Raw genomic sequence first — 15,742 nt, 5'->3', positions numbered from 1 at the left:
TATCAGATCACTCTCAATTCAAAGCAAGTGGTTTGTGATTTTTGGACAAAGTGGAGTCATAGGAGAGCAGATGATGGCGCTGTCTAAACAGATTTAAGTGAATGTTCCGCTAATTTCTTCAAGTGGTTATCAAATAAGGGATTTCAGTGATTTCCAGACCGAGATTGGAATGTATGTGCCGGGGCTTGTTATTCCCACAGTGGCTGCTACAACTTATGTGGATGATGTAAATATTTGGATCAGCATTTGGCTGTGGCTCTGGCTTTAAATGTATGGAACTCACATTAAAGTTTAATTATAAAAGTGTGTGAGTTAATTGAACAATTAGAGAATGAGTTTGCATATGATTTGCATGCTTAATGTACTAACACGTGAAATGTTTTCATAACCCTGGCTTCCCCCAACTCATTCTCACCCCTAGTCCTATTCCCAGCCCTGGCCCTGCAACTCATGGCACCACCAGCTCATGCCATGTTCAGACTTTTTTGAAAACTGCCTGTTGAGCTTGGCCAAGGTCTACCTCTGCTGAACTGTAATAGGGTTCACATGAAGATCTGATGCTTGGTTTGAGTTGTCACATCAGCAGACACTGGATCAAAGGATCTTTGGAAGCCAACCAGATCCTCCTTTTTCATCATTCCACGGAGTTGCATGCAAACTTCTGTTGTTTTGTTAACAGTGTTACCTGTGACCTAAATGTACAATACCTGTTTGCCATGTTGTTGTTGCTTTACCGAGGGAGCGGGAGAAGGAGGGAGAAGTTTAACGGGGGAGATTAGAGGATGATTTGCTAGATTTGGGTAAAGCTTTTGTTTGAGGACCCATAGCTGCATGTTTCCAGAGTTTTAAGCTATCATCACTTAAAAGTGATTATACTCAGCTTCAAAATGATATTGAAATCCACATACCCTATATTTTGAATTTTATACTAGTTTTTTGTAAGTTACAGCCAGATGAAATAAAGACCAGAGAATAAAGAGCCAGCCATTTGAGAAAGAAGGAAAAGAAAAAAATCAAAATAAGAAGGCAAAGAAAAACTTAATCTAGTTTTAGAATTGCAGTCAGTTATCACTTATACAAACTAAAAATTCATATAAATATAAAAGAAAAACTCAAGAATGAGTCAGGAATGGATAATAAAACAGATAAAAATGCTAAAGTTAATATTGCAAGTAAAGTCTTAACAATGCCAACAGACAATATACATGTAACAAAATTTCACATATACCCCATAAATGTGTACAAAAATAAAAAATACCAACAGATAGGGAATAGGAGGATTAAGCAATGTAAAAGTAAATCAGCAACCAAAACCAAACTAATGGAGAAAGTGGCTGAGAACAGAGCAGGAGAGAAGAGCCGAAGAAGTTCCAACTGGTCACACACTAACTACAGTGAGAAGCCAAGGAAATAGCGTGATGCTCACTTTCTCTTCCTGCAATTCGAAGTGACCCATCTCAAGGAGAAAAGCTTCAGGCACTCCACTACTATTAAAAAATAAAAATAAAAAATAAAAGCCTGCGGCGTTACTGAAGTCCTCTAGAAAGGGCTTTTTATCATTGGCAGCTACTTCATATGCCACCTAATGTAAGTCCAAACTGCACAAAGAAAATTGGAGAGCTAGTTCTCCCCAAAATATGCACCCTGTGTATGCCATTCCTAGAGAACTGTGGGTCTTAATCTTTTGGGGTTTCTAGATTCTTTCAAAGAATTTAATGAAGCAGAGAACTTCCTTTCTCTCCCAAAACATACACCTGCATCCAAAATTTTGCATTCTTGTCCTAGACTCCTTAAAAATTCTCCTTAAGAAATCCCACAGTGTGTCAACACACTTTCTAGCACTTCTGTGGAACTTGTTCTCTAACTAAGGTTTTATTTGGTTTTGGAGTTTATGAGACCTTTTAATACTCTTCCAACTCCTGAGAAAAGTAATTTCTCATAGTTCTATATGTAGCCAAATCTAGGTTAGATGAGAGTAACTCTAGAAATCTGCCTATTTAGTTTTAGTTATGTCCATTTGAGAGCAAAGAGCTGAGTTTTGAAAAATCCAAATCTTTCCCAGGAGAAAGAGTAAGAAATATCTCATGTGTAGTATGTAAATCAGAGTAGAGCCCAGAAAATACCTGCCAACACTGGCCTTTGACTTTATAGATGCTCACATTAAGCTATTATAGTGATGAAACAGGTTGAGGCTAACCTTATGGAAAATGATAAATGAAATGATGGGAGGTCCTCTTGTTTTAGGTCTGTATTATATGATAGACCATCATTTGGGAATGTGCTTGTATTTGTGAATCAAAATCCTCAAAGTACATGCATATGTACGGGTGACCAAACTTGGCATTTCACTGTTTAGTCTTCATTGGTACATTAAGTTTTCTGAGAAAAGTAGCTGAATACATCTGAGACAATCACAGCATCATTAAATCAGTGCAGTTGAATTCAGACGAGAGAAACTCGTTGTCACCCATTAGTAAATTTTTAAATTTTGTTTAGCATCATGCTTACACTACCATTTCTCCAGAGATCTAAAATTATTCAAAGTGGCTAGTACATGTCATATTTGGGAACTGAAATTTATAGAACCGTGTGTTCTGAATGTGAAAGCAATTCAAACTAAAAATTTCAGTCAAGTTAAAAACAGAAAATTCTTTCAAAGATTGTATGTCCTTTGCTGTTGTGATGGAAAACTGTGATTAGTAAATCATTTATGAATATCTTCATGTTTTTTTTTAAAGTGACTTAGCTTAGGGTGTCATTCTAAAAATAAAATAATTCAACTCCACACCTCAAAAATTAACTCAGCCTTGAGAAATATGCTAATACGTATAAACATGTAATAACCAAAGTATTTATATTCACATAAGACACCCAAATGCATTGGCACATTCACAGCACATGTGTATAAGGTGAGCTCAGGGTAGCTATAGGGAATGAACTTTGCTGACTGCTCATATTGCCTCTAGAATAAATGTCATTTTCAGACAGGAGACTGGGGAGAACCTTCCATTACCTTGCGACCTCCGAATGAAGCCACAGCCTCCACTCCGGTACAGTACTGGCAGCATCACCCAGAGAAGCTTATCTTCCAGTCATGTGATTACAAAGCTTTTGTAAGTTACCCTCAATTCAGTATTTAGGCCCAAGTGGAGATAGGGGGTATGTTTTCGGCTTGTTTGCCATTTATATTGAAAATATACCAAAATATCCATATCCATCACTGAAATTTTTAAAGTGTTTTTCTCTTCACTTTTTCTTAAAGTAGCCTTCTATCCAAAGAGAAAGTCCAAATAACTAGAGCTTAAAAACCTTTTTAATCTTGTAAGTTTAAGGTCTGTTGTGACCTCTTCTATAGTTGTATATTTTTAAATGAATGTGATAACGTACAATCTTAAAATGGAAATGAGTGTAAATATGGCACATATATACATCTCTGCTCACTCACCAAACATTGGGTCTGCCACTTTATGTAAATACTAGATTCTTTTCACAGTCATCAATAGGATTATACTGTTTTTCTTTCTTAGTAGTTGTTAGTTTTTTAAAAGAGAGGAAATAATTATACTTAGCTGAGAAATGTAATAGGAACAGCTACATGTTCAAAAGATACTGTAGGTTTGGGGTCAGGTGGTGGTTGTCATGACAACAGCAGAAAAAGTGGCTGAACCTTCAGCAGTGCATTGAAACTGCCTCCCAGGCCGGGCACGGTGGCTCAAGCCTGTAATCCCAGCACTTTGGGAGGCCAAGACGGGCGGATCACGAGGTCAGGAGATCGAGACCATCCTGGCTAACACGGTGAAACCCCGTCTCTACTAAAAAATACAAAAAGCTAGCCGGGCGAGGTGGTGGGCGCCTGTAGTCCCAGCTACTCGGGAGGCTGAGGCAGGAGAATGGCGGGAACCCAGGAGGCGGAGCTTGTAGTGAGCTGAGATCTGGCCACTGCACTCCAGCCCGGGCGACAGAGCGAGACTCCGTCTCAAAAAAAAAAAAAAAGAAAAGAAACTGCCTCCCAAAAAGAAATATTTCAATCAGGCAAACTTCCCTGATAACTTAAAAGATAAGGATTTTACCAAAGGATAATAAATTTCACCTTCATTTGATTAAGATGGACTTTGTGGTTATCTCATAGCAATTGAGTTTCTTTTTTTTTTTTTTGGTTTTTTTTTTTTTTCATTTTCTGCTTTCTGCCCCTCTTTTACTGCTTACTTATATTGCAGCTTTGGATTTCTTTCAATGGTATTGCCCAAAACTGTAGGATTGAAATGGCTCCTCCCTCCAAAACTCCCTCCAAACCCCAAGTCCCTGAGCCTTTCTGAACATGCCTTTCTCCAAGGCCCTGACGACACCTTCTCCTGTTGTGCCCTCTCACGTCTTCTTCAAGTCAGGGACTTCCCTAGTCCACAAGAGTGGTTCCTATGCCCGTCTCTGCAAAGTACTAGGATGTCTCCAGTCTTGTCAGGAAGTGTCCATCAAATATCTTCTAAAATAATTATTGTAATTCATTTTTTAAAAAATCATATATAGAGCTCTTTGGGGATGTGAGGAAAGGGCAAGGGGTGGAGGAATGACAAAAGAGAAAACCCCTACTAAAGCTTCAAAAGGTTGAAGAGGAGTCAATTGATAGAAAGGCAAATCAGACATTTTGTTTGAAACCATTTGGCCCCAGCCAGAAGCTGGAGTATGGGGGGCATTTTGTACCAGGATGATACAGTATGGGATCTGGTCTTCTAACAGCAAAGTGGTTGGCAATTCTTGGGAGACTTTGTCATCCTTCTAGCTCTATTCAGCCCTCCAGGTGGCACTTTGCACCGGGAACCCAGCTCTCTTCCCCTGTGAAACAACTGAGAATGCCTCTCTCCCTCCCCCTACCCTCCCATTCCGTTTTCAGGTGGATCAACCATAGGGCACACAGCTGTGAATGAAAAAGGTCCAAAACTGTATCTCTGCCTAAAAGCCTAACATTAATTACCTATGCAGCAGAATAAGCCCAAATGGGGGACATGTTGCTTAGCTTCTCAGCTGTCTCATGCAACCCTGTAATTACAGAGATAGTAGTGTGATTTATTTTTGCAGACATTGCTGCCTGAAAAAAGGGGAAAACATTTTTAGATGCCCCCATTTTGCAGTTAAATATGATTTGAAAGACGGCATCTTTAGAAGATGCTGCAGTTTCATTATAAAGAGCAATTACAGCCCCCAGAACTTATGGTTAATTCTGCTGCATTTTCTCTATGAATGCATTTATTTGTTAGGATTAGTTACTGTCAGTTTTTTAAAGTTATGCAACAACTTACAGCCAGGAAACCTAGCCAGTAATACTTCCACAATTTGCTTTTAAAACGTTGCTCATATTTATATTCCATTTCATAAATCATTGAATTTTTTTTTTATTTTAGTATTTAGGTTCTATGCTGATAAAAGAGCTTAGGGGGACAGAGTCAACCCAAGATGCTTGTGCAAAAATGCGGGTAAGTCTGCCAAATTACTTTATTTCTAGTAGCTGAAATACTAAATACCGGGTATGGATACAAATTGCCACCTTTCAAATTACTATTTTCTTCATCTGTTGGTCTGCTGAATCACACTGGTATTACATAAAAAGGTGCTCTCACTTTCTGCATGTTTAGACTTGAACTTATCTCACTATAGTTTGAGTTAATGTCTATTTGCTATATTTGTACTATGTTATATTTGTTCTTAGTTATTTTTAAAGATTTAAAATTGTATCATTTTTGAGATTAGAAAAATGATCTTTATTACAAGAAAAGGTTTTAAGCACTCACTCGATAGTCTGAGAATATTTACTGAAAAGATCACCAATTAACTAAAATTATCAAAAGCAGAAGAATTAGGAGCATATTATATAAAGCTAATATTCTTTATGCAATTTCTTATCAGTTTTTTTAAAATTTAAGAAAAATATTCAACTTCGAGTGGAATGAACTATTTAAGTGCATATGTTGACCAAAAATGGCAATTCCAGGCCGAGCACAGTGGCTCACGTCTGTAATCCCAGCACTTCGGGAAGTCAAGGCAGGTGGATCACCTGAGATCAGGAGTTCAAGACCAGCCTGGCCAACATGGCAAAACCCCTTCTCTACTAAAAATACAAAAATTAGCCAGGCATGGTGGTGCACACCTGTAATCCCAGCTACTTGGGAGGTTGAGGCAGGAGAATCACTTGAACCTGAAGGCAGAGGTTGCAGTGAGCTGAAATCATGCCATTGTGCTCCAGCCTGGGTGACAAGAGTGAAACTCTGTCACACACACACAAAAAATGGCTATTCCAAATATCTGTGATTAGTGGCTGCTTGATTCCTAGGTGTCTATTTTAGCCAAAGCAACTCTAACTCATATTGCAGACCCACCTTTTCCTTTTGTGTGTCCTTTGTTCTTGCTTCCTCCATAGCAGCTGTATAGAGGCTATGGTGGTATCTGAGTAACTGCACAAATCAAGAATATCAGACTTACTCAATATAGCATCTAACTAAAGTCAAATTTAAGGTCATTAGTAAGTGGAATGCTAACTTTTATTTATGGCCAATATACCTTGTTGTTTATTTTATATGAGCAGCTTTTGGTGGAAAATAATTTAAGAGCATATAATTACACTGAAACAGCTATGAAGGTAAACATGAAATATCCATTTGTTTATGGAAAGCTAAATATGTGTGAATCTTCATGAAATTGAGACTTCAATATGTAATCACTAATATTTTGATCAATTAATAGCAAAAAAGACTGAAATAGTTATCCTTCTGTTTAATATAGAGTTATACAGTACTTAAATTATCAGTACCAGTGAATTTTTAACTTAGGTACTGTGTTGAGATGAAAAAAAGCTTCTGTATGTGTCAGAAACTCTTAAGTTCTAGTTCTATTGCTGCTTATTTGCCTTAGGAGTCACTTGTTATTCATAAAAATAATATGATAGCTACTAACATTCACTGAGTCCTTACAGTGTCCCCTAGTACAATTATTGTCCCCATTTTACAGATGAAGAAATGGAGGCTTACAGAGGTTGAATAACTTACTCAAGGTCACACGGGGAATAACTTGCCAATCTGAGACTGGAACTCAGGTCTGTCTGACTCCAGAGCCCAGGCTTTTAACCACTACATTCTCCTACTTCCCCGATCCTCTGTTTTCTTACATATAAAATGAGAACATTAGACTAGATGCACTTTAGAGTTCTCCCTGGTTTTATAATTCTGGAAATCTTATATTCTAAATATTTATCTGACCAAATTTGTGTCACCAATGAACAATAAGAAAAAGGGAAAGTTTTCATTCATCAAGCCTCATAATAATTTTGGAAATATTCATGAACATGTCTAATAAATTAATTTGGCGTCTCTGATTTAATACTCTTAACTAAATTACCTGAGTCCAGCTACTCCGGTGTCATAATCAGCATCAATATTGCCTAGTGCATGCAGCATCATTTAAAATATACCAGATCTATGATTTGAATCTCAGTCAATTTCATGAAATTGAGTGGATCTGAAATTACATCCTGATAGCAATAGAAAAGCCATTTTAGTAGTCTCAGTAGAGAATAATTTAGTTAAATACTCGTCTGTTGCTTAAAATGAAACTTAGAAAAAAACATATATTTAGAAGCCATTCTTCTGTTTTGGGGGACATTTTTCTGGTTTGCTGCTCTTGGTGCTTACGTAGTTTACATGAAAACAGAAACTTCATTACTTCTCGGACTATCATAAACCCTTATTTCCAATCTGGATTAAATAAGTCTCAGTTCTTGATAAAGTAGCTAAGGTTGCATTCACTACATTTCACCAGAGTCTTTCAAAACCAGAAGCGTAGGGTTGATCTGCTATCTGGAGCTATTCTATTATGAATTAGAACTTCCACCAACTATAAATGATGTTGATCTCAACTTGCAGCTAATTTTCAGTTTGAACCCCAAGTTGCTGTTTTCTCTGATCTCAGCATGGTGACATTTCAGCCAAAAGTCCCAGTTCAATCAGAACTCCCCATGAAAACTTCTTTAGGACACAGATGATCTAAAAAGTTGATTCATGGTAATATTATTAGACCAAAGTATTGTAGATTAAGAGTTACCTGTTCATTCTTTTAATTGAAAAAAAAAAAAAGATGTTTTCTGTTCAAAGTATGCATTTTAGCCAAAATTAAAATGTCTCTCCCAGTAATTAGTAAATCAGTGTGATTCCCAATTCTGATAAATGTTTCCTTAAATGTACTATGTTAACAAAGATGACTAAAATCCACTGAGTTCACAATCTAGTAGAGAAAACCAACATGTGAACATTTAATTACCCCCAAAGTGATAGAAGTATTACCATAGAGGCATTTTCAAGTTGCCATCAGCCTAAGGGATCATAATAGATGATCTTAAAAATGACATGTACTCATACCCTCCTAAAATCGGTTTATTAGGGCTAATAACAGGTAACAGTGGAGAGCTGTACACCCTGCCCTGCACAACTGAATTATGTGCATTAGTTCGTTCAGTCCATGAAGTACATATTGCCATTGCTTCCACTTTACATATGGGAAAACAAAGGCGAAGAGAAGTTAAGTCACTTACCCAGGGTCACACAGACAGCAAGTGGCAGAGCCAGGATTTGAAACCAGGCAGTCCACTCCACTACCCACACTGTGAATCCAGAGACTGGACTGCCTCTCCAATGTGCCAGGAACATTCATTGTCCTGGGTTTTTTTTTTCCACTTTTTAAATGGTTTTATGTGCAAATAATAAACAGATGTTGTACCCATAAATTCTACTTTCCAAAAACAGGAGCTTTTTAAAAGAAAACCACATAATAACTTTTAAAAGGCACTGGGATTCCTCTGCTTCTAGATCATTGCTAGGCTAGAAAAATAAAGTTTGTTCTACCAGGAATCACAAGTTAGAACTGAGTGTTCTCCAGAGTGGAAATTCTAGAGTGTAGTGTCATTTCAGGCAAAGATTATTCAGTTCTCATCCCCAACATCCACAACTACCACAACTAAACCAGCTCAAAACAGTCCAGCATAAATAGGCTTCATCAAACAATGTCATTATGCTCTTCTAAGATGCAAATAAAGCAAAACAGGAAATTCTAAAATCAAAATAATAGTTGACACTGTCATACAAATTGTTAGTTCCTTGTTGTATCCTCCCTTCTATAACATTAATAAAGGGAATATTTTACTGCAAAGAATATTTTATTTTATACATCACTGCCATGAATTTTTCCCATTAGTTATTATACAAATGCTGCCTAGTGCCATTATCCAAATAGTATAACCATTTTACGTCCACAATTCATTTCTATAGTTATAAGTAGAATTTTCATGATTTAACACTGAGTTGCAATCTAACATCCATAATATATGATGTGTTGTAGATGGCAATGTAGGAAAAATATATTTTAATCACTTTTCATTTAAGTGACCTTATGTAAAAAATAAACTAATAATTTAGCAGTTTCAAGTCTCCAAAGGGTGTTTTCAAATGTACATAAAGGAAATGGTTACAGAGATTTTTAAGAAGCATCTTCCATGTCCACATCCTCTTGTAGCTGCTGTACCATGTTCTCTTCCAGCTGCTTCCCTTTGCCGGCAAGAGGGGCTTGGATAACATGGATGTTTTGCTTGACTTCTTTGATACCCTGAACTTTCTGTAGCTCTTTATTTTTCTTCAATCTGTTCATTATACATTCAGCTTGGTGTTTCTGTTTGATCTCTTCAGTCTTCTTCATTACATCAGTAGTTTTATTTCATAGCTCTCGCTGGTGTTTGATAGGTTCATTTCTACATTTTTCAAATTCAAATGAATTATCCACTGTAAGCCCTTTACCAGCTGCTTTCCAGAATGCTTTGGGCCACCTAACTTTGTGAGGATTGCACTTCTTTTTAAAGTTTTTAATGACATTTAGATTTACAAAATCTGAACACCTTGCAATCATTGCAGATGAACATTGTGCCATGGCCAGGGTGGATGGGCCCCAAACAGAAATAACACTTCTCGATACACATGTTGAACCCCCGTGGGTCCCCATCGACCAAACGCCAAGCTTGAGAGGAAGTCTTTTCTTTGAGACAGAGTTTCGCTCATGTCACCCGGGCTGGAATGCAATGGTACAATCTCGGCTCACTGCAACCTCTGCCTCCTGGGTTTAAGCAATTCTCCTGCCTCAGCCTCCCCAGTAGCTGGGATTACAGGCACCCGTCACCATGCCTGACTAATTTTTGCATTTTTAATAGAGACAGGGTTTCACCATGTTGGCCAGGCTGGTCTCAAACTCCTGACCTCAAGTGATCCACCCGCCTCAGCCTCCCAAAGTGCTGGGATTACAGGTGTGAGCCACCGCACCTGGCTGAGAGTTACCTCTTTTAAATAATGTGTCCACAGGACTGGATTTTACAGAGCCATAAGTATATTGCTTTGACTTTTCAGTGGGTTGGTTTGTTGCTGTTCTTATGTTGGTATGAATAGCTCCCACTTCAAAGGTTCCAAGACATACAGTTTTTGGTGAAGTGAAGGATTTGCTCTGGCCAGCTGAGGCCCTACTCTTCAATTTTGCCTCCCTAGGTTTACCCATACCCCATCCCCCAACCCTGAATTTTGCCCCAGGGTTTAATTTTCACTAATATACAGTAATGCATCACTTCCCTAATTAAATATACAGTTAGGAAACATCTGTTACTGTAAGAGGTAAGCCATTATATTCAATTTAATACTCTTTGCAGTCTTACTCTCTCTAATCCCGTCGTTGATGGTTAGTATCATTCACAGGTGTGTGTTCTCAAGGAAATTTCTCTTAAAAAGAAATAAAAATAGGATTATTTGCTGTTTTGCTATTGCATTGTTTGGGTCCCTTATAAATTCTGGATATTAATCCTTGTCAGATGTGCAGCTTGCAGATATTTTCTCCCGTTCTCTAAGATGTCTCGTCTGCTGTTGTTGTTTCCTATGCTGTGCAGAAAGCTTTTAGTTTGATGTAATCCCATGTGTCTATTTTTGCTTTTGTTGCCTGTGCTTTTGGAGTCATATCCAAAAAATTCTTTCCCAGTCCAATATTATGACATGTTTCTCCAGCATTTTCTTCTAGTAGTTTCAGGCCTTATATTTAAGTCTTTAATCCATTTTGAGTTGACAAATAATCTACTTAAAAATGGACAAAAGACCAGAACAGACATTTATCAAAAGAAGACTTACAAATGGCCAAAAGTATATGAAAAAATGCTCAATATCATTAATCAGTAGGGAAATGCAAAGCAAATTCAAAGCGAATCATTAGGGAAGTGCAAAGCAAAAACTACATCTTATTCCATTTAGAATGGCTATTATCAAAAAGACAAAAGATAACAAACGTTGGTGAGAATATGGAGAAAAGAGAACCCTTGTACATTGTTGGTGGGAATATAAATTAGTAGAGCCATGATGGAAACAGTATGGCGGCTTCTCAAAAAATTATAAAGAGAACTACTATATTATCCAGCAATCCCAGTATTAGGTATATATCCAAAGGAAATGAAATCAGTATGTTGATATCTGCACTTCCATGTTTACTCTAGCACTATTCACAACGGCCAAGATGTGGATCCAAGCTAAGTGTCTATTTAAAATTAAGTGTCCATCAACAGATGAATGGGTAAAGAAAATGTGGTATATGTACACAATAAAATACTATTCAGGGAAAAAAAGGAATGAAATTCTGTTATTTGTGACAACATAGATGAACCTGGAAGACATTATGTTAAGTGAAATAGGCCAGACACAGAAAGACAAATACTGCATGGTTTTACTCATACATGGAATCTCAAAAGTTGATCTCATACAAGTAGAGAATAGAACAGTGGTTACCAGAGCCAGGAAAGGGTAGATGAGGAGGAGGGGAATAGGGAGAGGTTACTCAGTGGTAACAAACTTAAAATTCAATAGGAAAAATAAGTTCTGGTGCCCAATTGCATATTCGGGTGACTGTAGCTAACAATACTGTACTGTATACTTGAAAATAGCTAGAAGAGGATTTTGAATATTCTGAAAACAAAGAAATGATAAATGTTTGAGGTTCCAGGCATGGCATGACAATTACCCCTATTTGTCATTACACAATGTATACATATATTGAAACATCACATTGTACCCCATAAATATGTACAGTTATGTGTCAGTTAATTTTTTTTTAAATAATCATCCCCAAAAAAGAAATACCTGTTTTCAAATAAGATAAGGTAGAAATCTGCCTTCCTGGTGTAAGAAAGGATATATTTTAAGATTATTTTTACGTCAGAAATAAGCAAATCTAGTGTATTTAGGTTTTGGAACTTTTATTTCCCAAAGGATTTAGATAGTTTCCCCATAGTTCTCGTTGAATCTATTCCTCTTAATTTGTATGATTTTTAAACTTTCAATCCAGAAGCACTTCTAAAGTGTGAATTTTCAAATATACAAATTTCCAAGTAATAATCTGTGCCTTAGTTGAAGTATTAAGACTTTTCTCTTTTTTATGTGTTTTAGGAAACAATAGTGGGAATGGGTTGGAAAGCTTTTAAAAAGTTAGATCTTAAAATTGGATGGAAATACTAAACGTAAAAGCCTCTTTCCTCTTAGAAGACACTCAAACTAAAATCATGTTTTGTTCCTCTGTCCTCATACAAATACCTTCTGTGACAAATGGTCATTTTCAGATATAACTTCAAGAATTACTTCTTAGGAACCAAGCTGGGAAAAAAACTTGTAAGTAACTATTTTTCAAAAGTCTCTGTTGAGCTGGGCACAGTGACATGTAGTTGTACTCCCAGCTACTTGGGAAGCTGAGTCGGGAGGATCACTTCAACCCAGGAGTTTGAGACTGTAGTGTACTGTGATCACACCTGTGAACAGCCATTGCATTCTAGTCGGAGTAACATAGCCAGACCCCATCTTAAAAAAAAATTCTCTGTTGCCCAATTTCATGGAAGCATCAATTATTTTCTTTCACTCTCTCCAAAATACTGCATGAGTCATAATGAATACAGCTTCTGAGCCCATAAATATGTGTTGTGTGTCTATTGAATAGCAATGCCCACGAAGAAACAGCCACATAGGTAACTCCTTATTGCTGACCCTTGCTCACGTGTGCCTTTCCCATTGTGAATGTTTTCTTACGGGTCTACCCTAGAAAGCTTTTTTTTGTTTGTTTTTTTATTATTATACTCTAAGTTCTAGGGTACATGTGCATAACATGCAAGTTTGTTACTTATGTATACTTGTGCCATGTTGGTGTGCTGCACCCATCAACTCGTCAGCACCCATCAACTCGTCATTTACATCAGGTATAACTCCCAGTGCAATCCCTCCCCCCTCCCACCTCCCTGTGATAGGCCCCTGTGTGTGATGTTCCCCTTCCCGAGTCCAAGTGATCTCATTGTTCAGTTCCCACCTATGAGTGAGAACATGCGGTGTTTGGTTTTCTGTTCTTGCGATAGTTTGCTGACAATGATGGTTTCCAGCTGCATCCATGTCCCTACAAAGGACACAAACTCATCCTTTTTTATGGCTGCATAGTATTCCATGGTGTATATGTGCCACATTTTCTTAATCCAGTCTGTCACTGATAAACATTTGGGTTGATTCCACATCTTTGCTATTGTGAATAGTGCCTCAATGAACATACGTGTGCATGTGTCTTTAGAGCAGCATGATTTATAATCCTTTGGGTATATACCCAGTAATGGGATGGCTGGGTCATATGGTACTTCTAGTTCTAGATCCTTGAGGTATCACCATACTGTTTTCCATAATGGTTGAACTAGTTTACAATCCCACCAACAGTGTAAAAGTGTTCCTATTTCTCCACATCCTCTCCAGCACCTGTTGTTTCCTGACTTTTTAATGATTGCCATTCTAACTGGTGTGAGATGGTATCTCATTGTGGTTTTGATTTGCATTTCTCTGATGGCCAGTGATGATGCGCATTTTTTCATGTGTCTGTTGGCTGTATGCATGTCTTCTGAGAAATGTCTGTTCATATCCTTTGCCCACTTTTTGATGGGGTTGTTTGTTTTTTTCTTGTAAATTAATTTGAGTTATTTGTAGGTTCTGGATATTAGCCCTTTGTCAGATGAGTAGATTGCAAAAATTTTCTCCCATTCTGTAGGTTGCCTGTTCACTCTGATGGTAGTTTCTTTTGCTGTGCAGAAGCTCTTTAGTTTAATTAGATCTCATTTGTCAATTTTGGCTTTTGCTGCCGTTGCTTTTGGTGTTTTAGACATGAAGTCCTTGCCCATGCCTATGTCCTGAATGGTATTACCTAGGTTTTCTTCCCTAGAAAGCTTAAGAGCACCAACCATCTTATTCCATATTGTCTTCAAACCCCAATTATCTTTCTTATTTTTTATTGCTCTTGTTGCTAGCTTTTCTCTTATATAACACCCTCACTACTTCACATCACTGAAAGATTTCCTGGGCTGCTTCTGTCTTTAATTCCCACTTGTCTCAAGCTCTTTCTAAACATGATTGATTGAGTCTCTTGTCATTGGCCCAGATATATTGATCCACTGAATGTTCATTGTTGCAACTACCGTTTTCCTGCCATCATAACAAGTAGGCTGGAGAGTGTTCAGTTATGCACACAGATTTCAATTTTGTTTCTGCTCTCTTTGGCCAGCGCTTTACTTTGGAGAGGGACTTTCTGAGTGAAAGCATCCATCCTCAAAATAACAATAACAGCTGGCCGGGCAAGGTGGCTCACACCTGTAATCCCAGCACTTTAGGAGACCGAGGCAAGAGGATCTCTTGGGGCCAGGAGTTTGAGACCAGCTTGTTCAACACGATAAGACCCCCATCTCTACCAGAAAAAGATATTGTTTTTAAACAGTAATAACTAAAATCTGTTGATGTTCACTACATGCTAGGCACTGAATTATCCTGTGCAGTCCTCACAACTCTAAAATGTCGATGCTATATTAACATACCCGTTTACAGATGAGGTAACTAAGACCCAGGGAGGTTGAGTACCTAACCACGCAGCGAGGAAGGAATGGAACTTAGCCAGGAATCCAAACATACCATCCTGTGCTCTCATTTGCTGACAACTGCCCCTTGCCTCCCAGAAGAAGGAGCTCCTCTGTGGGTCCCTTGATAAGCTCGAGATGGCTTATCACACACACCTCCAAAAAACACAGAAGTTGCACTTATAAGTGATAGATTCAAACAGTGTGTTTTTTCACACATTTGCACTTGGCATTTTTAATTAAAATCATACATTTTTAAAATTTATTTTATTACAAAAGCAATGCACATTCATTACTATCCACTTCTAATATAGAAATACAGGAAGGAGAAATAAAAACAACTGTGATTTTTACCACCTAGAAGTGGTAAATTCCTCCCTGTTAACATCTTATGCTTGTGTAATCCTCCAGACCAACAATTTATGCATTTGTAGGTACTATTTTTCTAATAAGTAGAAATATTGCACACTCACTGTTTTATCATGTATTTTAAACACAATAATACATTTTGAAATATTTTTATTCCTATACATATTCATCCCCAATATTGTTTGTGGTGGTTAATTACAATATTCCAATCCATAATTGAACCAAGCTTATTTAACCAGTTCTCCTCATTGGTCATTGGGTCATTTCTAATTTTTTTCAAATGATAACCAGTACTATGGGTAACACCCTTTACCTAACTAAATCTTTTGCAATTGGTTTATTTCATTAGAATGAGCCACTAGATTTGGAATGGCTGGATCGAAGGGTATACACACTGTGAAA

The 15,742-nt window shown here is 37.5% G+C and overlaps 1 protein-coding gene and 1 pseudogene across 10 annotated transcripts in view; one reads left to right on the top strand and one right to left on the bottom strand.

Annotated features, from left to right (window-relative positions):
• The window catches only part of ANKS1B (ankyrin repeat and sterile alpha motif domain containing 1B), a 1,294,913-nt gene that overhangs the window by 1,222,937 nt on the left and 56,234 nt on the right, over nucleotides 1–15,742 (top strand). For 8 of the 10 annotated variants that reach the window (XM_028830273.2, XM_028830278.2, XM_028830270.2 and 5 more), the window contains 2 exons: nucleotides 2,985–3,113; nucleotides 5,397–5,468. In XM_028830273.2, coding sequence (XP_028686106.1) covers nucleotides 2,985–3,113; nucleotides 5,397–5,468 — 201 coding nt within the window. Of the gene's footprint in view, nucleotides 1–2,984; nucleotides 3,114–5,396; nucleotides 5,520–15,742 lie in introns of those variants that run through there. The other 2 variants (XM_077954786.1, XM_077954785.1) reach the window with 1 other exon arrangement.
• Nucleotides 9,514–10,006, bottom strand: LOC114671031 (putative ribosome biogenesis protein RLP24 pseudogene; annotated as a pseudogene).

This window comes from Macaca mulatta, chromosome 11, assembly GCF_049350105.2.
Source record: "Macaca mulatta isolate MMU2019108-1 chromosome 11, T2T-MMU8v2.0, whole genome shotgun sequence".
NCBI classification, from domain to species: Eukaryota; Metazoa; Chordata; class Mammalia; order Primates; family Cercopithecidae; genus Macaca; species Macaca mulatta.
This window is presented reverse-complemented; position numbering and strand designations above follow the sequence as displayed.